This window comes from Aphelocoma coerulescens, chromosome 6 (genome assembly GCF_041296385.1).
Source record: "Aphelocoma coerulescens isolate FSJ_1873_10779 chromosome 6, UR_Acoe_1.0, whole genome shotgun sequence".
Lineage (NCBI taxonomy): Eukaryota > Metazoa > Chordata > Aves > Passeriformes > Corvidae > Aphelocoma > Aphelocoma coerulescens.
This window is the reverse complement of record NC_091020.1, coordinates 28,290,001-28,312,903: the sequence shown is the minus strand read 5'-3', so window position 1 is coordinate 28,312,903 and position 22,903 is coordinate 28,290,001. Positions and strand designations below refer to the sequence as shown.

The 22,903-nt window shown below is 42.6% G+C and overlaps 1 protein-coding gene across 13 annotated transcripts in view; it reads right to left on the bottom strand.

Moving 5' to 3' along the window:
- TCF7L2 (transcription factor 7 like 2) overlaps positions 1–22,903 on the bottom strand; it is a 173,528-nt gene that overhangs the window by 14,805 nt on the left and 135,820 nt on the right. For 5 of the 13 annotated variants that reach the window (XM_069020034.1, XM_069020033.1, XM_069020039.1 and 2 more), the window contains 5 exons: positions 11,888–12,020; positions 9,684–9,786; positions 6,941–7,027; positions 997–1,137; positions 90–249 (listed from right to left, as the gene is read on the bottom strand). In XM_069020034.1, the coding sequence (XP_068876135.1) occupies positions 90–249; positions 997–1,137; positions 6,941–7,027; positions 9,684–9,786; positions 11,888–12,020 (624 nt within the window). The remainder of the gene's footprint in view (positions 1–89; positions 250–996; positions 1,138–6,940; positions 7,028–9,683; positions 9,787–11,887; positions 12,021–22,903) is intronic. The other 8 variants (XM_069020036.1, XM_069020041.1, XM_069020040.1 and 5 more) reach the window with 3 other exon arrangements.

Below are 22,903 nucleotides of genomic sequence, written 5' to 3'. Positions count from 1 at the left end.
TTTCACAATAGCAGAAAAACACAGGGATTCAGAAGGTGTGAATCCTACCAAGTTTCAGGCCCTGATTGTGCTTGCTCCCTGTTACCTACCCTTCGACCGAGGATTTGGTTGATGGCTGCGCTCTCTTTCAATGTGCATTCTGCTACAACTTTTGCTCTCATTTCCTTCATATACAACATAAATGCATTAAGAGGTTTCTTTATGTGTGGCTTCTTTTTCTCTTCTTCTTTTTTGGAGTCCTGATGTTTTCTGAAGAGTAAAGATACAACAGACAGAGACCTCACAGTGAGAACCCCTTGTGAGTTTATTAAATTAATCCCCTCAATCTCTCTTACATTAATCCTCAGAAATCTCTAGGAAGAGTACCAGAAGGTTCTCTAGAGCCTTCACCCTGGCTGCTGCATGGGAACAGTCTTAAGAGCATTACGAGAAAACTCACCTCATGTTTATGCAACATCATCAAGTACCCTCTGAGCCCCTACAAGAACGTTGGAAGGACATGGGCATCCAGAAAAATGGGCTTACAGGGAGAGGTTAAGCATAACAGTAGAGGAAATAATTACACCCATCATCAATGAGGTCTCATCAGTTCAAACCTAAACTTGATACCAGCTCTCTGCAGCTTTGAAGAAGCTATTCATGCTCTAGTTTTTTGTCTCCTGTGGTGCATCTGTTATCTCAAGGCTTCAAACTGGGCATTGAGTAATAGAGAAACTGGTCAAGAAACTTGAATCTTGACCAAGAAAATTCCACTTCCTCGTTAAAATAGGTGAAATTAATAGCTACTTGCCTATGTCACGGAATGACTCAAAGACTGCTACCATCATTCTGACACACTTTGGCAGCTAAACCACACTCAAATCAATTACAACAACAAAAGAAAGAAAAAAAATGTCACAGCAAAAACATCACAAACCCAAGCCTTTTTACAAGCCGCACATGCACAGGTGATGCTTTGAGTATTCTAAAGAGAAGACAGGGGAAACAACAACTTACGAGCTGTGGAGTGAGCCGACGTCGCTCTGGGAAGATTCCTGTTTGACTGTTGGTGTGACTATGGCCGGATGAGGAATTCCAGTTGTGTGTAAACTATGGTGTGGCGGGACCATGTGTGGAGGAAACCTAGAGGAGAGAAAGCTGTGTAAATCGTCAGAATAAAAATGAATGAATGGGGAGGGATGTGTACACACATTAAAAAAAAAAAACAAAACTGGCATATAACAAGCATATGACAGCTAGACAAAGCATATGAAAGCTGGCAGCATTAATTAGCAATAAATTAAACATAATGACTCTTCTAATGTCATTAAAGCCAATCTTCCCCTTCATTATCATTACTGACACAAGACATCACGATTTTTAACATCTTTAACAAAAGGCAAATTCAACTGGCTGAACTTGCATGAAGGTGGAATTTCAGCTACCTGAAACAAAATCCACCAGTCCAGTTCTTAGCTAAGAAATTATGTGTGGCAACCAAGGAATCAATTTTTAGAGTTCTGAATCATGTTGTGAATTTAGGATGACATCTTTTATTCTATATTGACAGCAAAATAAAATATTAATGCCAACACATTCTAGATGCATTTTTGATAATACTTATAGACGCCTCATTAGCTACATTTTGTTGATAGAGCAGAAGAAAATATTTATTTGTGTCTAATAAATCTCTGAGCCACATTACTTTAACAGAAGGTGGAAGATTGTGGAATTTTTGATCCATTAAAGTAACCTAGAAAGGCTGTAACTATCTAGCCTTTCTAAAGAGCAAAAAATGTTGTCAGCTTTATGGTTTATGGTCATATACATGGACAGATCCCGGTCCTGCAAGTGGATTCAGCGGGATACGCAATCCTTGCGCATGAATCTAATTGCTTGGTCGGGATCACAGCACAAACATGGCACAATCATTCAGACTTTTTACATTTTAACAGAAATGAACAAACTGTTCAAAAGCAGGATTGACTTATATCATTGTTTCCCAACAGCCTCAGAAAGGTTTTGCAGTGAATAAGGAAAGCATGGCATGACTGAGTGCCTTCCTGTTAGAAAACTCGCACTGAAGTCAACAGGTTTCCAGGGAATGGTTTCTAGTCTAAAATTATGTTTCAGAAGTAACTTTCCTCAAAATGCCAAAATTAAAGTGATCTGGCAAGGGCTTTTCTCACTGCAAATCCTCACTCTCATCCCAGATTTTGAACCATCTGATCCAAGTAAAATAACCCAAGATTATGGAACACGCAATGGGATAAAAAATCATTTCTTCTATCATGAATATGCAATGATTTTTTTTTTTTTTCTATCCAACAGGATTTAAAATGGGGTGATATACTATGGATATCACCGTGTATAAGCATCAGAAATATGGCAGAGTTATTGTTTTCTCCCCCCTCTTATAAATTCCAATACTGAGCTTAACAATCCCACCCCCTATGACTGCCTAGACATTCCTTACATTCACAAGATGACACAGAACTACTTTCAAGAACAAGAGCACTGTCCACTACAAGCTCTGAGGATCTTTGTCTATCAGCTGGTAGTACTTAGGGTGATTGGACAGAAGTATTTTGTCTTTGAAGGCAGTGGGAAGAGCAAGGACTGACAGGGAGAATGTGTAATTGTTCAAGTTGTAGAGAATTGCAGTTCTTCATGAACAAAGGCATGGAGAGAAGGGAGGCAGGAAGGTGGGATGGCAAGGGAAGAGGAGAATGGGCAGCAAAATGGTCATTCCTACTTCTGCTAAAGACTCACGGACACAAATCTCCAAGTGGGTTGTCCAAGTGCCTTCCCACTCTCTGACAAAAGTAGCTGGGAGAGAAGCACACATTTGAGGATATACTTTGGTTCATGGTAGGTCAGAACAGAAGACAATGCCGAGGCTGCAAAGAAGACTGACATCCTTGTCCCAGTTCTGCCACAGAACTGCTCACCATCAGCAAGACACAAACTGGGCCTTTGTATTATTTTTTTCTGTTCTCTTTTTATTTCCATGTGTATGTATTTTGATTGGATGCATCTAAAATCTCTTCACATAGCGCCTGGGACCTTCAGACGCAGTACAATGCAAACAAAAACCGACAGTATGACTTGGGGTTTTTTTTAAATAACTTAAAAACATGGGCAAAAATAAAACTGATGGCAAAAAACTGACCTCACTGAAAGCAGTCTAAGCACAGTGATAAAAGGTTGAGACACATCCTATCAAGTGACTGTCCTAGGCAAGACCCAGCGTTCCAGAGAGGACTATGCTGCTGGGACTGGCTAGGCCAGAGACAAGGGGATAATGAAGGATGAAGATGGAGATGAAAAGTCTTCCTTCCAAGAGCAGGCAGGAAGAGCTGTGCTGGTCTGACATGAGGGCTCAGCATGAAGTGCAGTGGGCATGTACCAGCAAGGAGAAAACCTGAGTGCAGAGCACAACACGCACGTGTTGAATGAAAGCCTGAAGGACGGCAAAGTCTCCACTGACCTCAGCTGGGATATTTTACTCACTGGGCTCTAAACTCCAGGGACAGCAGCCTTCATCAACAGGCAGCTGCAGCTCAGTGGTTATTTTCAGGGTTGCAGTTTCCATGAGGAAGTGCTGTGTTCATTACCAGTGACCATTCACTTTTCATACTGAATTTCTGCAATTCACAAGGCTGCCTATTGGACTTACACACCCTTTCCTATGTTTAGGGCTATAAAAACATGCTCCAGAACCCAAAGTTGCTCTCACAATCCCATGGACTTCCATGGGCTGGGTGAGGGTTCAGCCCAAAGTCTGAGTTCCTGCTCATTTCCATGTAGACAGCCACTCACACAGCAATATGAGCAGGGGAAGAGTGTTAATTTTTAACTTCCTGGCTACACTCCAACTTCAGTAATTACGTTCAGCAAAAGTGAATTTCCCCTGAAATTTCAATTACAGAAGGTATTTTCCACTGCCACCACTTAACTGCTGTGCAGTGTTTATCTGGTGTAATTCTGCTAAATTATTTCCTGATTTCCTCTCACAGCAGTTGTTTTTTCATAGTGGGTCCACTGTTTGCCCATCACTCAGTTAGCCCTGTCTCATTTTACCTTAAAGGCATATTAAAGAGGGGCAATGAAGGATCAAGAGATGTTATAAGCATGCTGCAAGCATACATCGTGAGCGTGGCAACGCTACAAGCAACAACAAAGAGTTGTAAATGGTTAAAACAACTTGAAGACACTACCTTAACAGTCTAAACCATTTATGAAAAATCACTATTAGTCACCCATTAACCTTTTATAAACTATTCATAAGCACACTCTAACCAATGAACGGTAATTACTAAGCTTAGGGAACTAAGGGTTGGGAAGCACTATAGGCTCCAAAGATCTGTACCATAATGCAGGCAAAGATGGGAACCACTTTTAAAGGAAGGCTCTGGAAAACTGTGGATGGAGGGGTGAGGTTTGAGGTCTGCCCTGGCTTCACTGTTGGGGCAGAGCCAGCACAGCAAAGGCAAGGTTTGCAGTCTGGGCTTGTAGCAGGGCCCTGCAGGGCTGCTGCCCAGGCCCAGCCATGAGCAGCATGTCTGGAGGCCAGCGTGGGCACTGCTGGGCATCTCCCGACCACACCGGACACTCGGACATGGGCTGTCCCACCGCTGAGCCCAGGCTGACACAGGAAAACACACATGAAACCATGTATGAGAGCACAGCTTGCCCAGACGGTGTTCCCATCTACGGGAAACCAGGGGAGTTTCTGGGCTGAAACAAAGGGTAAACATCTTAAATCTATTCATCCCCCTGCACATGTGCCTGAGCATGTGCGCACGTACGGGCTTCTGTCAGAGACAAAAAGAAAGGCTCCCTGTGTATATGCACACCCCTCACCTTCGCCTAAGACATTTGCCAGATTTTTATTCTCTAGACAAGTATTCCATGAATTGCAATAAACACCCTAAAAATTCTAAGCAGCTCATTATACACCACTGTCTCCTTTTATGGCTCCAAGCCAGAATATAATGATGAGTCTTAACTTGTTAAGGACAACTAATTTTTTGTTCCTGGCTGTCTCAGGGGCTTCTCTCTTACTCACTCTCACTTTACTTCACTGTTGACATGTTTCTGTTAACTGGATGTCATCTGCCTGCCTTGATTTTATGCACAAGCAGTGGGATGCATTTTTCTGTGCAACAATTCTGCTTTGAGTTGCATTAGATTTGTCATTATTCTCTCATTTTCCCCTTGCACTTGTAACATTTCATCTATTCCTGCCTTATTTTTTGAGCCACGGTGCACCCACATTATGGTTTATACATGATCTTGCTCCCTTTGAAGCCGGCAGATTTCAGAGCCAGCCCTCGTCAGGAGAAGTGCCTGCTACCAATTTAGCAGGCTGAGGGCCCCGAGCTCCAACAACTCAATCTAAAGGGGGTCACAGGGTGGCACAAGCGAGTGTCAGCAAGTGCTGTTTAATTGCCAATCTAGGCTTCTCCATGGTGTTTAAAGTATAATGACCCATCACTTAATTCTGAGAAGTCCTGGCCCTGCTGCTGAATGGAATGAATATCAAAGGATGTGCTAGAACAGGGCAAGGAGCCTACATTTCCTATAACTGCCATAAGTATAATAGACCTCTACTTCTGTCGTCCCATTACCACAATAATGTATTTAATTTGCTGTGTACTCTTTTTAACTAGATACCTTTCATAAAGTCTATCTTGGGAATATAGCCCCCCCCCATCTCTCCCCTCCCTCAAATGACTAGCCTCTCTAATAATAATTAAACTAAATCAAGCTCTACTTTGCCTCACACCATGCCTGCACGTCTTTTATAGATATTAAAAAAGATTAAATGGGAGGAGGGAACCATTGTTTAAATTTGCAGCTCTCTCCCCAGCCCAGTATTTTTTTTCTGTGGTGGGATTACAAATTTTTTTTTTAAAGTTGATTTTCCAGTTGTGTCTCGATTTGCTGGACCAGCATTTTAATTTTAATTTTTAGCTTTTGGTTTACTTATCTAAAGCACACACCACACTATTTTCCCACCCATTCATTCATGAGCCCTAGGTACAGATTTCCATTTCTCAATGAGGTGTGCTTCCTCCCAGCCCTCACCAATCTTTTCCTCCTTAGATCATCTATGCACCAACGTTCACATATTAAAGTGCAGAGATGGAGAGGAAGGGACAGAGCAGGGCAGAGACGTGGAACCTTGCTATGTAATGCATGCTAATTTAATTATGTGCCATCATCAAAATGGATTAGCTGTTTCAGCCCATCAGGAAAGCCTAAACTTCCACCGATTTAATTAACCAGGCTGAAAATCAGATGAACAGAAAATAAAACTATCATTAGGAGCAATTAGTGATTACTTAAACATAGTGCTGCCAACCAGTTTGTAAATAAAACTAGCAGCCCCTGGAAAATTAGATGGAATTAATTGGAGGTAGGGAGGGGGAGAAATATATACTTCTAAAGCTTTTGAGGGTCAGGCAGGCCCTTTAATGTTGACTATCAGTGTTTGGAGCTTTGGGAGGGGAAAACACAGCACAATAACCTTCCTCCCAGCTCTGCTGAAGAGCAGTCCTCCTCCCTCCTGAGACTTCCCTCCCGCGCACACAGTGCTGCTCTGGCTGAAGGCCACCGAGAAAGCAAAGGGTATCACAACTTCTCCTCCTTGCTTTTTCAACATTATATTCTCCCAGCTCCTTCACTTAGTTTGGGTTTTAAAGATGGCTTCTCACTCCTCCACCTCTCCCTCTAAAACAAATTCTTGAGGCCCAGTGACAGCATTAGGGTAGCACCTTCTCCTAACATGGGAAGATAGCCCTTGCCCTCTGCTCCACCCCACCAAAAAGCTAAGGATGGCTGTTTAACTGAAGTGCCTTCAGAAATCTGCTGCCTAGATGAAATGCTCTCCTCCAAAGAGTGGGAGGAGGAGCTACATTTGCTCTTGATTTAGGACCTCAGTATCTGAACTCACCTTGACATGGAAGCATTGACGGTCAGAGCTGTTGGGTAAGGGTGGCGGAAACCCCCTGTCGTGATTGGGTATACTGGCTGACCTTGCCTGGCAAAAAAGAAGGGAAAGAGAGAATGAGAGAACGGAAAAAAGGGTTTAAAAAAAAAAAAAAAGAACAACAAAAAACTTCTCTCTGCACAGTAAGCTTTATTCTCATTTGATCAGAACAAAAATCTTGGGGATTGTACAGCAAGGATCAAAGGAAAGAAACACAGAACAATTTGAATGCCATAAATCTGATAGGAATGGCTAATTAAATTTTATAACCTCTGCTTATGTCAATAGAGACCCTCTCCCCAAGCTGAAACTAGGTGTTTTGTTGTAATAATTAAAGGCGAAGTCTCGCTTGCTTTAATGGAGCCATCACACTAATTGAGGGCTACACATCCAAAGGAAAACAATAATGAATGTAAATTTATACCAAAATAAAGTACAGTGAATCAAAGGACTTCAGTTGCGCTTTGGGCCTCTTTCGGTATTTAGATCTCGGTGAGAAAACATTAAATTAACAGAGCTTAATTTGTAGCCTTTTGTCAGATTAACAAGTGTTGACAAGAGTTACCGGGGGAGAGTCCCCAAGAAGTATTGTGGGTAACCAATAGACAATCACACCTCATTACAATAATTAAAAAATACAGCAACATGCAAAACAGCATCCTCATGAAAGACACACAACTTTTTCTGATGGAGGTTTGTCTGTGCTGGCTAGCTCATTTCATCTGTCCTTCAAATACATCATCTGAGTGGGCAGGATGCTTTTGGGGTGGGTACTATGCCAGAAACATGCAGGTCAGTGGAGGATGGATGGGTTGGGAAGTTGATGGTGAAGCACATGTGGCAAGGAGAGGGGAAATGAAAACCTTGGGTTACTTCTGTGAAGTTGGCCATGTTACTCTCCTAGAGTAGAAGCCCATGTGATGGTGCCACCCACAACAAAAACCACTGGGAGAAGCTGTAAGAGCTGTAAGAGCAAGCACACCATGGCATTGACTTGTTCTAAAGCAGCTGGGATGACAGACTCTTCCAGAGACAGAGGTGGCCACTAGCACCTGTCTGGTGAAACTGGCCACACATGGCATCATTCATGTGCTTTGGCACCCATGGCATGAGGTCCAAGGAGGACAAACCTGTGTCTGCACAATACAGATGAGCAATGAGGCACAGATCAGAGACAGTGAGGAGTTTCTTCCCTGCGCTCTCATGTCTTTCACCTTACTGACTTTTGGCACTAGCTAAGTGTATTTGTTTTACATGTTGAGGCTGTTGCTGTCCAAGCTTGAGCTAAGGAGCTGACATGCATTCTACAATTGTTCAGGGTGTCCTTTGGGAAGGGTAAATCACCACAAAAGAGAAGGAATTTCAAATTTCAGGGAGCAATGCTTTGGGTTCTTCTTCTGCTCGTGATGTGCTCTTCTGAAGAAGCAACCTTCAGCAGAGAGCTGATGGACATGCTTCACTCTCGGGGTGGAAGAACCTCTACCCAAACAAGCTGCATGACCACTCACAAGGAAGGGCAGCCTGCAAAATGGCCAGAAGCTCCAGCTCTCCTCCATCATCACTTTTGTGCTTGAGAAAGGCCTCCAAAGCCTCTGATGCCACCACCTCTTCTTGCCCGAGACCTTAGGGGTATGTGGGGACCTCCTACTCTGCCCGGCTCTCCTATGGGGTGTCAGCTCCAGTTCCTCATGGAGGACAAACTTGTGGAGAGGTATTTTAGCACAGCTGCCCAAACAACCTCAAGCAGAAACAAACCATTTTGACCTTTGGGCAATTGATTTCTGTAAGAAATATGATCACCCCAAAATTGAGGAGGCCTGTTACATGAGAAAAACGGGGTAACAGTCTTGATTTACAATGCAGAGAACTGTTGTATCCAGCAATACTAATGAATTTTATAAGAATTTAAATCAAATACACTACACAAAAGGCTTGGGCAGTGCTTAAGTGTATTATAAACCTATTGAGAGATGGCAATATAAGAAAAAAAAGAAAATAAGGACTCAGTTACTGCAGGGAGCCTCATACCCAGCAAGGCTCTGCAAGTGGGATCTGAGGAGTTGAAAAGAAAACAAAACCCCAAACTAACTTTCCATTGCTTTTTTCTTAACCAGTTTTAAAGTAAACTAATTCCTCTTTCTTGTTTAAAATTCCATTCCTCAGATGCCAATTGCCAACTGCCCAGCCACATCTCAGCCAGGAATGCTGCTCACTGGCTGATGTAAAGCTCTACTGTTTCACAAGAAAAACAAAAGGGTTTTCAACAGAGAAGGCAAATGAAATTTAAAATTGCAAATTTGTAGTGAGGATGGCCCTGAAAAAAAGAAAAAGCGTCTGTGAGAACCGCCCTGAGCCCCCAGAAAACCAAATCTGAGAAAAACCCATGTGGTAAGGGCAATAACAAGGAAAGGACGTTTCTGCAGAAGGGTTTAAAAATTCATGCTTCATGAGCTGTCAGCTGGTTGGGATGACATGCAAAGCTGTGTCCAACTGCTCGTGTTTGTTTAAGACCACATGACCTGGCATAAGTTTTAATTAACCTTCATGAGGTGGGCAAATCCATTACACTCAGTGAACTGGCAGTTGGCAAACGAACTCATCCCAACACACACACACATGTACACACACACACACACACACATATTTTACTTAAATTTTACACATCAGAAAAAAGAAAAAAAGAAATTAAAAAAATGGAACTCCTTACTGTGGTACTAACCATCCTAGCGGATGGGGGATTTGTCCTACAGTGCCTGGTGATAATGGATAATAAGGAGATATATCTGGAGGATGTGGAGGCCTTGGAATTCCTATAGAAGAGGAACATAAAGCAGCATCAGTATTGAGACGTGGAAATAAATAAAATATAAAGAAAAAACACGTATGTTTCTGAATTTCTGTCAATTTACTTTTATTACAGTTTTTGTGCCTTCACTTAGGGTTTTCAAAGGCTTTTTTATATTCTTATTTTTTAAACAAGAAACAATGATGTTATTCACTCCCTCAGTCACCTCTCCAGTCACAGATAATTACTTTTGTTATTTAGAATTCAGCAGTCTCAGAAACAATTTTGGTGTGATGCTGTACTAGATACTCTTAAATGCTCAACAGAAAGATGGACCCTGTAACAACTTCATGGTAATTTTAGTCTCAAAGTCAGCCAAAAGACCACAGGCCCTACCCCATGTGTTGACTGGGTACTCAATAACACGGTACTATTCCAAAGTAATCTCCAGAACAAGTTCAAAAGTCATTAAAATTGCAAATGATGTTTGCTTTTGAGCAAACCTAGGAAACCTTTCCTGAAACCATGACTGGAGGTGAGAGCCCCTGGAAACACTTGGTGAAACCAGGGGCAGATGTTGAAGGTGTGCAGGGGAGGACAGAGAGCCCACCCATCCTCTCTGGGCCTGGTGCAGTTCCTACTCGGAAAGCAGAAACCAGCTCCAGACACAAGCCTTAAATATTAACGCTCCTTACCTTAAGAGCAAATAGGAATTACTCAGAGGAGTAAGGGTTACAAGGCTGGGTCTTTCAATTAACAAGCCAGGGCACAATTACACAGCAGAAACAAAATTAAAACAGAGAGCATTAAAAAGAAGGGGTACTGTATTCAGGGCTAAAAACTATTTTTTTAAGTCACTTGGGAAGCTTTTAATCTCTAAATTAAATCTCCTTGTGTGACATTTTCGTGCAGACATTGCTTTTTCTCCATTACAAAACCCAAACAGATTAACTGGGCTTTAACTATCCAGTGAGCTATTTGCACACTTGAAAGAACGTTCACAGAAGAAAAGTAAACAGTCTACAGACGTTAATCATATGTTTTACGATAACCATTTAAAAGCTATTCCCTGTACTACCATTATTTAAATGAGAGGTTGACTGTGCCATTCACTTGCAATACCCAAGGATGGCGAGATGGATTCCTTTCAAGCCACTGTGAAGTCGGCATTAAGCACAATTAAAAGGGGGCCCCAGTCGAAGCGCAGCGAGTGAAAACCAGCTAATGCACAGCCTCATTCAAGGGCTGGAGTTCAGATAAATTATCTGCCTAAGTTAGGGCTGACACAGAGTGATTCCTTTGACATGAATTCTGTTTCTGATGAACTCCCCAATTAACTAAATGGAGTTTGGATTAACAAAACCAAAACCACTGCCACTAGGAACTCAATGCAGCCTGGAGAAAGAAGATTGACACTGTTTGACTTCTTTGGTACCTCAGGTTAAAAAGGGACTCTTAAAAAGTTAGAATAACATGTAAATTCTACTCTGTAACACCAATAAATCTAGTCAGGGTTTTACATGGTGCTCTATATTCAAGCAGAGTGCCCTTCAGGCTGAACTTAGAGTTGGGTAGACTTACATTGGGGAAAAGAGTTGCAAGTGTAAAGCTGGAGCTAAGTAGTTACAGTGGATGAAAATTCAACATTATAGAAGAAAAATTGCTGAACTCCTGACACAGAAACAATGGGATTTGGGGAATTAAAAGAGATTCATTTTGAAACCGGTCATGACCCACCACCTTTAAAATTCCAGCTGCAATTTTTTAAGTGCAGATCACAGAACGTACATGTTTAATTCTCTGGGTCGTGCATGCAAACCAAGCACTGGTAGATCGAACTACCAGGTGGGGTATCCTGCTTGCAAAGAAACACACCTGCAAGCGACCCCACACATGCAACTCTGGTGTCACTGCAGAAGCTCTATGGAAATTCACCCAGTGGGTTTCCTTCTGAAGCTTAATTGGCTTTAAAAGGAAGAATTTTGCCTGGATTTGACATTTTACATGCCCCCTTTGGTGCTCCAGCATGGGAAATCTGCTCTCCCACACTCCTCTCCCCTAATATGCAGAAAGGAAAGATCCACCCACTCCCTCTCAAAAGAAACCCCAAAATATTTCCCACCTACCTGTTTTGGGATCTACGTCAGCTGGTAAGTGTGGAGGAGGGTTTCCTGGTGTGAAGTGCTCATTGCTGTATGTGATAAGCGGCGTAAGAGGGTGTACATGGTGTGGGTGCTGCACAACTGGCACTTTGTTAGACTGTCAAGAGAAAAAGGTTGACGGCGTTAGGGCAGTGCTGGGCATCCCCCCATAGCAGCACGAGGTACAACATACAAAAATCTGAGTAGCCAGGATTTCAATGTGATCCTCAGACTTTTCCAGATCTCTTCTTGGTGTCACCCTTGCAGTTCTCCCACCCTCTTGCTTAAAACCTCCTCACACACTTTCCCTGCTGTTGAGGTCCTTTAATCTTTTTGACCTGTCATGCTCCTGTATGGAGCAACAGCAATTCTTTAAAATTTTCCCTTTTTATTTTATAATCTTGTGCTTCACCTCCAAGATGCAGGCAGACTTCTCAGTGAGGGGCTGAGAGAGTCCCCCATTTAATTAGCAGGAGACCCAAATGCTCACTGACCTGTAGGTCCTCTCCTCTCCCCTTCCTGTCCTCACTCTCAATTCTGCATTTTACTGCTCATTGCAAATACTCCAGATAAAAAGCCTTTGTAGTGCTGGAGTATTCCCTTCATCAGCAAGCATTAAGCTGACAAGCGATCACCTGCATATTTTATATATATATTTTAAAAGAGCTGATTAATTATCAATTCATCAGAGAGCGCTAATAAATGGAAACTGGATACTGATTAATTAGGCTACTAAAATATTCAGCTATATAAATAATGGCAAAACCCCCCAGATAAAGCCATTGAAATTAACACTCTTGTAGGGGGAATAATCATGCAGATATCATGAGGTTTTCCCCATCACATTCCTAGCTCTGGGGGAAAAAAAAATCTTTTTCTCAACAACAATAAAAAAAAAAAATTAAAAAGGAGTGAATGAATGAAAGAAAAGGCAGGCTGAACTGTAACTTACCCTTACAAGATCACAAAGAAAAAAATTAAGCTGAAACAAGCGAACCGCTGGACCATTTACTGCGAGTAATCCAATTGCAAAAAACCCTATTCCCCATAGAGGATTTTCACTAAAATCCTACAACAGGGACATTTAACCAGATTAGGTACCAGCAAAGATAAAGAGGCTGGTATTAGATGATGAATGGATTAGAGTCAGGTTTCATTTTAGAATGTGTCTTCATTTCCTTTTATTACTTTAAGTAAGGAACAACTTGCATTAACATCAAGTAAAAGGAATCACATTAAAATAAAGTAGTGATACCACGGTGGCCGTGATAGCGCCGCTGCTGTTCAGGGTCTGCCAGCACTCTCCTGCTCACCCTCCCGCTCCAGGATGGCTCCAAGCCCACTGCTCACTCCCCAGCACCCCCAAACACACACACACACTCTCACTGTGCCACCTTAGAAATGCTATTGCTATTATCTGATCTTGCTTCCAATGCTCTGAGCTTCCCTTAAAAGCATTTCAAAAATAATTCAGTTATTCTTTGGGAATGAGCTTGTGGGGAAGGAAGAGAGAAGACAAACTGGGAGCAAGGAGGAAAAGAAACATCTGTCTTCCCTGCATAAACAAGAAGTCCCTCCGTCATGCTTTGGCCTCGTGAAGCCCCTTTGGCTCCCCCAGCCCCAGCCCCTGCCATACACGGCTATTTGGGCTCACTGCTTTGATAACCTGCAGAAAAAAGTGTGCATCCAAAAGAAGCAAGCCAAGAGCTGTGCTTGTGCTTCCCACAACTTCTCCTGTGTTCTTCACCATGTTCATCTCTTTTTGCCACCCTTACATGGGATGACTCCTCTCTACCACCAAGCACTTGGCACAGGGGATTCCCATGTCAAGTGGCCACCACGCAGGACAGAGCGTGGTGACAACAGCCAGTGCTGTGATTTACAGCACATTCTGTTGGCTGGGTTGTGGGTCAGATCTTCTGCCAGCTCAACAGCCAAGGACAACTTTTGGCCACACAGATCCATAATGGTCTCACATCAGAGGAGATATGAGGATTTGGCTCTCCAAGTTCAAAAAGCCAAAGGAGATGCTCTAACCCAAAACTGTTCTCTTTCAAGTGAACCAACCTAAGCAATCCAAAAGTAACTGAAAGCTTTGGCAAGGGCATCACCTAACAAATCATATTTCACACCATACAAAGTCACAGGCATCTACTCAACAACACATGACATATAAACCAAATGACCAGTTGATGGGGTTCACAAAAATGATCATTTCCAATAAGAGCTATTTTATCTGGCCAAGAACTGTGTGAACTCCTGCTGGTAGGTGACCCACAGTGTGGCCCCATTTATTGAAGAAATTAATACATGCTGTAGCTTTGTGTTCTCCCAACTCTATCTTCACATCATTGCAAACCTCACCCAGGCCCTGACAGACATTAAGGGCTGTCTTCCACAGAGAGCTTATTTTCATAGAAACTGGAGCTGGCTAGCTAAAAAAATAAGTAAGTGATAGAATAACATTAGAAGGTCAGACTTAAGCCGACAAACACGAAACAACATGTGAAAGGAAAGCTGGACTGACATGGCTCCATCACCAAAGCCAGATGTACCATAGGGGGTTACATGTAAACTGTGGGAAATCACCACTTGTTGCTTTGATATACCAAGACCACCTGCAATATCTCCACAAAACAGAACAACTGCTAAATTATGATGCATTTTACTTAAGATGTTTCAGAGAGAAATAAAAAGCAAAAGGAAAACCAAATAAAAATCAACAACTAAAAGCTTGAACCTCAAGTCTGCAAATTTTTCCTCCAGTAAGTAATTTTTATTTGGGCGACTACCAGGCACTCAAACAAACCACTCATATAAAGGTGTAATGGAAGGATACTTTTTTGCCATTATGATGATGCTGGGGCAGAGGTGGGGGGAGAATCTACCATGGGAAAGGGAGAAGCTGTCATATACATGCTCAAAAATATGCTGTTTGAGACAGAGGAGTGTAATCCACTTCCCAGCGAATCAGTTGGCATCTGTACCACCACCCAGGGACAGGTTTCCATTCTGTTTTGCACTGTTTAGCACACACTGGGGAAAGGGACCATAACTCCCCTCAGAACAGCACACACAGTTTGCAAGCCAAGCTAATCATGCATAATATGCTAAACAAGCTGCTCTTTAAAAGTACCATTCCTGAAGTTAACTAAGTTTCCTTGGAAAAGAGGAAAATAAAGGACTATCTGGGAAAGAGCAGGATTAATCCTGCAGATGCATCTTCCTATGAAGTCAGTGGGAGCTCTGCCTGAGTACTAAGTGTGGTCCTAAACCCATCCACTTGTAATGAAAGGTAAACCACAGAAGCCATCAATAGGAGACACCTATTAGATGACTTTAGACATCCCCCTGCAAAAGGCAATATTCTCCAATATACATTTGTGAGTACTTGATAAAGTGCAGTTTCAAGCTAAAAGCCATTGGGAGATGCAGGGGTTGCTCTGGCAAGTTCAAGAGCTCCATTTATGGCTCTGTCAGGCACGGAAGGGGAGCTGCACTGGTACACACAGATTAGCATCAGGGCATGTGGTAACAGGATAGGAACAAGTGGAGATTTCTAAAAAGAAATCCCAGCATCTACAAAGTACCACGTCCTCTGCTGATAAATCACCCCTCTCCACTGAAATCTGAGGTCTCATATGCTGGGTTAGAGGGCACAGTAAAGAATTGCAAAAAAACAAGAGAAGTTTGCTTTTCTTGATAACTGCTGCCTGAAGCAAACCACAGGAAATTGTCCCCATAGGGGCTCTACTACTTAATTTCTCTATATGAATTTGAAATGCTTCTGGGAGCGCTTAAACACAGATCAGTTTAAACAATAATGGAGCTCTAGAACAAAAAACATTCCCACACCAAAACCACAACAAATTTTGGACTGATAAATGTTTGAGAGGAATACTGAGGTCCATTTAGGCTAAGTTCTGATAGGTGCCTTTAGGGAACAAAAACCCCTATCTGAACTTCAGATTTAAACTGCAGGGGATTGTGTGTATGAATTGCTGTGTATTAGTCTTTGTTGCATGGTAAGGACATTTCATTAACAGGATGAAAGATGCTACTATGCGTATACAGCCCAATTTAATACACCCCACTGATGAATACTCCCCATTTACTGAAGAAGTTAATACATGCTGTATAAATCAATAGTTCCTAAGTCTCTGAAAGCAACATAAGACTTGCACAAGATGAAACATTGTATTGTTCAGCACACAAAGAGAAACCAACCTCTAAACAGGAAGAGTTTACTACTGCAATTTCTGTTTGCAAATTCATAGCTTGTTTGGCTTTGGTAACAAAAACATGGTATCAACTCAAAGTCAGAGAAAAACATGCCAGAGACACCAGAGGATGCCCTCACCAGGAAAATGTGGGGTTAGTAAAGGCAGGTCTGCACAAAAAGCCACCCAGGCTGAAAACAAGCCATCATGCCATGGCAGCATCACAGCAGCCAAAGCCTTTGGCCTCCGACTCCTTTCCAGTGCATCCCGAGGGCAGGGCACGGGGATGCTCCTGCACCAACCCAGCCTGAAACTCCAGTAGCTGCCAGCACAGGCCCTGGAGCTGCATCCCCTTCCCTGACCTGGGTGGCCATTGAAATGTCCTTAAAGCCCTGTGAGGCAGGGAGGTGCTGCAGCCCACCAGGCACCCCTCAACCACCCGCGGCCGGGAGCACGGCATGGGAGGGACTGAGCAGCTACTTGCACCCAGGCCCCAGAGCCCTGGCCCCTTCCTCCACTACCAGAGGAACAAGAGCTCACCATCCTCCTGAAAACCTATGAACCAAGAGACACTGAAAACAAATGGAGCTAGAGCTCCGCCTGTCTTTTTGCCACATCCTCCTCTTCCCCACTGCTCTCCTTTTCTGCTGAAGAAAGATGGGCCCTGAAAGTGCTTTTATGAGCCTAATACAAGAAAACAAAAGCAGCACAGAAGAGGGTTTGTCAGCCTTTTCCCCTCCTCCAGGGTGGATGCAGGTCGACAGTGGTCTTGAATTAGCAGGCCCTCCTGGAGTTACTCCCTGGGCTTAGCAAGGGAGTACCATGCAATACCAGTTCACATTAAAAAATAGGTTTATAAATTGTTTCTCTCTATTTTCCAGATGATGTTATTGCAGTTATGCTGACTGTGGCCAGTGAAATGCTAAAGGATGCTCCTGAACTGCTCTGCAGCTCCAAAGATGCTCATAAAAGGAGTTTCTTTTTTTCTAAAGGTTGATCTCTCCCTGATTTGGCCTAGGAATGACATCCTTACACGACACTCATCCCCTCACCACCCTGACACCCCACACAAATCAGGAAATTAAGCTGCAAGTGAAAGCAAACCCCAAAATATTGCTGCAAATATTGAAATATTTTTCCGCTTCCAGCAGAGTCACCACCACCCAAAGCCAAGCATCAATAAGCAGAGCATCAGTAAGCACCACTGCAGTCCTGGGGATCACCCACATCAGTAGCCACTCTGGGTGGCACCCTGAACTACAGGGAACTGCAAACCATCTAGGTTAACTGAGAAGATAAAGCCAACCAAACCCACCAGGTATATGTAATTTGGTACTCATCCCCTTCCCAAGCATAAAAATTCAACACTACTGATGAAGCATTTCCTAAAGAAAAGGGAAGATTTAGTTTTACCCAGCCCTACTTAGCTAGTGGAGCCACAGTTTATTTTTTTAAGGATGCTTTCACACCTGACTAAGCATTCCTGAAAACTACTTCCCCTTGCTCCTTCATGGCTGATGCAGTGGCCTGAGCCCTTTCTCAGTTTAATGTAGCTGATTCCTGCCTAAGGTCCTGCCCTAAGCTAACTGCCCATTGTAGCAGGAGACAAGGCCTCCATTGATAATCGCAACTCGCCCTGCTAAAAAAAGGCTCATTTTCTTCTTTCACACAAACGATGACAGGAGCACTGACAACCATGTGCTGGGACAATACCCTCCCAAGGCAGAGCCTTAAAAAAAAGAAACCCAAAAAACCCCGCAACAACCCCCACTGCCCTACCATTAATAATTTAAAAAAATCTTAAAAATGGGGACATACACACACTTTTGCAACCTTCTGTTTCTTCCCCTTCCCTCCGTGACCACTTCCCAAAGCCAGCGAGTGCCTACCTGCTCCTGCAAGAACTGCTGGCTTTCCAACAAAACCCCGTGGTCTATTAGCAGTCTCTCAGACAAAACAACAAAATCAGCTTCCTGGCTCTAAGTGTTCAGCAATTCATTCATGAGAAGAATCGTTTTGTTTTTTTTCCCCCTTTAAGTCTGATGAAGTGTCCCCTGAATATTGGAGAGCTAAGTCACTGTGTTTGACATTTTTCCACATCCTTCCTGTCAGGGAGCAAAGGTACTGAGGGGAGGGGGTGGGGAAATGAGGATTTAAGATGTTCAGGAAATTTCCACTTAATTTCGCCAAAAGGCAATTATGTGAAATGATCTGGTGACAATTAGCATACGCCAAATCCTCTAGTGTACAAGGGGAAGGACTGGGGTTTAGCTATCTAATTACCGCCTGTTAGTTCCGATGCAGCAGGATAAAACACACTAGTAGTAAAACATTATTAAGTGTGCTCACACTCTGCTTTCAAAGCTGTTGAGGGCTGTAAGTTTAATGCTTCGGTATTTGGAGTGGGTTTCTTCGGGGTTTTTTTTAAGTAAAAGAAAGAAACTTGGGGTTTTAAACACAAAATAAGTGCTGCAGTCTTGGACAATGTGGTGCTACTCTAATGTCAGGTCAGACCCAAACAAGCACCTGCTACGCAACTATGTATTTTGAGATCCTTCAGCAACACTGGAATTACACTTATGACAGCTAGATTCTACCTTACTTATTCTCTTAAGGCTTCACTGATAAAGAAAAAGCACTCTGCTCACCTGCTCTGCCTGACCTTGGCATATGAATTCAGACACCAATTACATCATCTATAGCCCAGAACTGTGGCCTGCATGTATCCAGGCAAGCCTTACACTGAGTATCAAAATTAGAGATGATTTGATCAACAGGTGGATTTTCCCTTACCAAGAGGACAGGGTAGTGCTCAGTCCCTTCAAGTTTCAGGTAATAAAGTGCCCAGATTTATTTCTTCCATTACAGAAGGAGAGGCAGTTTGTTCCCCAATGTGACAAATACTCAGTGCTTTCTTTGCATACTTCAGTTAATTTTAATTACTAGACAGATACTACCTCTGCAGAGCAGGCAAGGCTTCATGCATTCTAACAATGCAAAAAAGCAGAAACACTTGGCACATATTACAGTAAAACTGAAAAATACCTTTTTGTTAAGCCATACCAATACAAGGTGTGCTGGATGCACAACCACTCAGCAAAAAGATGGGTGAAACCAAAGCAGGTCTTTGGGAAATGGTCCTGAACACAAATAGAGTAGGAAGGGGAGAGGCACAGAGCAGTAACACAAAAATTAAGAGAAGATGAAAAGCAGAGAGAAAAGCAAATATAAGCAAAATACTGCTTATAATTGCCTCAATAGACCTTGTTACATGCTTTTGTGTGAATACCTAGTCATGCAATTTGACTCACTGCCCAACAATCTCTGATATGCCTCATTATAAACAGCTTTAATTCTTGCTTATAAACCACTTATTTCAACACTAGATGGACATACACTGTAGGAGAAATAGCTCCTGATTTTTATTAGGGTATCTGTGATTTCTGTCTATAGCAAGACCTTGAATGTGAAGCTGTTGAAAAACTGCAAGAAATGAAAGAAAATTAGCATGTATGTCTATACCCTCTTGTACTTGGCAATTTCAGTAACAACACCATTATTTAAAAACTATCATGCACACACATGCCTTAAGATATGATGACAAGTTTTCAGCACAGCTTTTTAAAAGGGAGCATTCACAAATTATAGTGGACTGTGCTCAACACCGATATGCAATATACCTAGCAAATGTATATTAAATCACCTAACAAATAACAAGGTTTTAAAAACTGTTTTCATTTTTTAATGTGCTCAAAACATTACATCCCACACAAAACCATTAAGTGATGAAATTATTAAGTAAGTCCAGATCAATTATTTCCTGAATAAATTCAAAAAAGTTTCCCCAAAAATGCTATGTTAAATGCACATCAGAACTGATACACCTTGCAAGTATTTCAGAAGGAAAGTAACAGGCACATTTACACAGTGCTGTCAGGCCTTTTGCCCCAAGTCCCAGTAAAAAAATTCCTCTAAAGGTAAAACATTTGTGAGATCTCACCATCAGTCCTGCAAAACCTGCATACACAACAACACGCAGTGAAAGAAGAAACACCTGTCCTTTTAGATTAATTAATTTTAGACAAATTTTACAGAATTTCATCCCTTGTTTTATATAAGAAAAGGCAAATAAATCAACTAAGCTACTCAGGGCAAAGGTATCAAAGAGTCCTGAAGAGATAGAAAATCCTCCTCCTGGATCAAGTGACTCTGTAAGCAAGTCTGGCAGAGTTAGAAAAGGAAACAGCAGAAAACTCAAGACTTCCACAAAACCACCAGTGAAAATGTGATGCGCTGTAGAATTCTTCAATTAGTTTCTATTTTCTGTGTACAAGTACAGTTAATACACAAAACTGGCTGAGGGGTAGCTTTACTTTCTGTAGTATATAATAATAGGAGAAAGAAAGTCTCATGGACCTCTGACAGCAAACAGAACCACTGTATTAAAACGACTTATCTCATATTTATCAGCATTCTCTCTTATTTTTCATATTCCTTTATCACTGGGTAAAATAATTGTTATGTAGTGTCCCCAAAATTTTCACCTTTCACATTACAGCCGAGCTTTCTGAAGAATTCAGAAAATTTAACTGTCAACCAAACACAGGATCAGAAGCACCCAATAAATAGTACTGTGTACTATTTTTAATAATTAAAACAAAAGATCTCGTTTTGTGTATGGCAAGAGTTAAACCATTCCATCTCCAAACCCCCTTAACTGTACCGCATGTGCCCTGCTACAAACCAACTTTTCTTCCTTTAAGAAAAAAACCCCAAACCCAAACATTTTTACCTTCATGGTTTCAGAGTTTAGGAAATATCGTACTGAACTGAAGAAAGCTTTGAAGTGGCCCCCTCCGCCCCAAAGGAAAAAAAGAGAAGAAAAGCTAGTGATGTCATGGTCACTGTGTGACTGCCTGACTGCGGATGTAACACAGCTCTACACGCGCACACACTTCTCCCTCGCTGGTAACCATTGTTCAGCAGCCAGGAATCAGCCCCCGAAACCTGCTGCACACCGGGCTCTGAAACACCGCCCCGCCAACACACCCTGATCCCACCCTGGATGCACGAGGAAAAAATTCCTTTCCCCCCTCTCTCCCCCCCAAGCAAACCCCAAACCCGGGCGGAGGGAAGGGCACAGAGGAGGAGTGCAACAACTGTCCCGCTGCACCATTGTGTCGCGACAGAGCGGCTCTGCCGCTCTCTCCTCGCCACTGCTGTCAAATTAAGTGGCATCGAAAAGTCGCGCTTCCCCCTACTAAAAAAGACGATTACCATAAAATAAATAAATAAAAACAGAGTCGCTAACAAAGGTCACAGCTGGAGATGCTTGCTTGATTTCTCATGCTTCCACCCCCCCTCCTTTTTTTTTTTTTTTGATTCCACACAGGAAGAAAGGGAAGGAGAGGAAGAGAGGAGGAGAGGGAGAGAAGTCACATCAGAAGTTCAATGGTCAAGACGGAAACCGCGCACGCAGAAAGTGCTACTCACCCAGCAATTCAAATTGAGATGCCAGCAGCCGAACTGCTGGAAGAGAGAGAACCCAGAGGCAAGCGCTCCTCCTTTACCACTCAAATCTTCCATTCCCACTAAAATTGCATCCCTCGGGTACATAACAGCTTTGTCTTTCCTTCTGTTAACCTCAAAAACTTTTTTTCTTTACTGTCTAGATGCCAATTGTGCTGGCTTTGTATTATTTTCCTTGCAGCTTTTCTCTCTCTTTTTCTTTCCCTGCTCCCCCCCTTCACTTAAAGTACTGGAAAAGCTGTCTTAAAAGATCAAGATGTCTCCAGTTTTTTGGCCTGGTGTTTTCTGAATGCTCAAAATCCACTGTCATGTTGGCTGTGAGAAGTGTCTTATTTCTAAATTGTCGGCTGCAGTTATCAAAATTTAGAGAAGCCTCCTGTCTTTTCCAATATAGCACTTTACCATCACCCTTCCAGGGAGTGGGGGAAAGACTTTCCTTCCCCCCCCCCCCCCCCCCCCCCACGCAGGTATGTCTGTTCACAAGAGCTAAAAAGCAGTTACTTTGGAAATCAATGACAATGCTACTCCAAGCCAGGTTGCGCAGGTATTACTAAGTGCAGCGAGGAAACGCCGGCCGGCCGTGAGGGAGCATGATCAGTTAAGTGTAGCAAGCAGTCACTTTATCTGCAAGATTGTCAAATCCCTCAAAACAAATTTCTTAGGGGGAGAGCTGTAAGGAAAGTGTATTTTCTTGTCATTGTAACACTGAGGTGACATTTGGCAGACCTTTAGCATTAGCTCTGTTCTCTCCCCCTCCTCCCTTTTCCTTTAGTATTTAATATTTCTGTAAAACACCGACCTACTGCAACAGGGATGCAAGACAAACTTCGAGATAGATAATGTTATGGTGCCCTGGTTACTGTATTTTCCCAAGCTGCTTCTAAAAGAGAATTAACAGGGGTACCTGAGAGCATTGCTGAACCGAGCAAGGCTAAAGCCTTCTGCCCTGCGCCTTGCTCTTGCCTACGAGCATTGCAAGATACCCGCTTCCTAAATCTGAGCCGGCTATCGCGGGCATCCGAGTTTGCCAAGAGTTAATCTCTCATCTCCTTTTTATCCTTTTCCCTAAAGTTGTAAAGTAGTTACTCTGCAACAAGGGCAAAAGCTAAAAAGCGTGGTTTAGCAGGAAATAATTAGGAAAAGGTGGCTGTGTTGTTCCTCTCCGCACTTTCTAAGCAAATTTGTTAATGCTGATGGATGCTGCATGCACAAGGAGCGATCACCATATGGGACGGACGCTGCTGCAGACGAG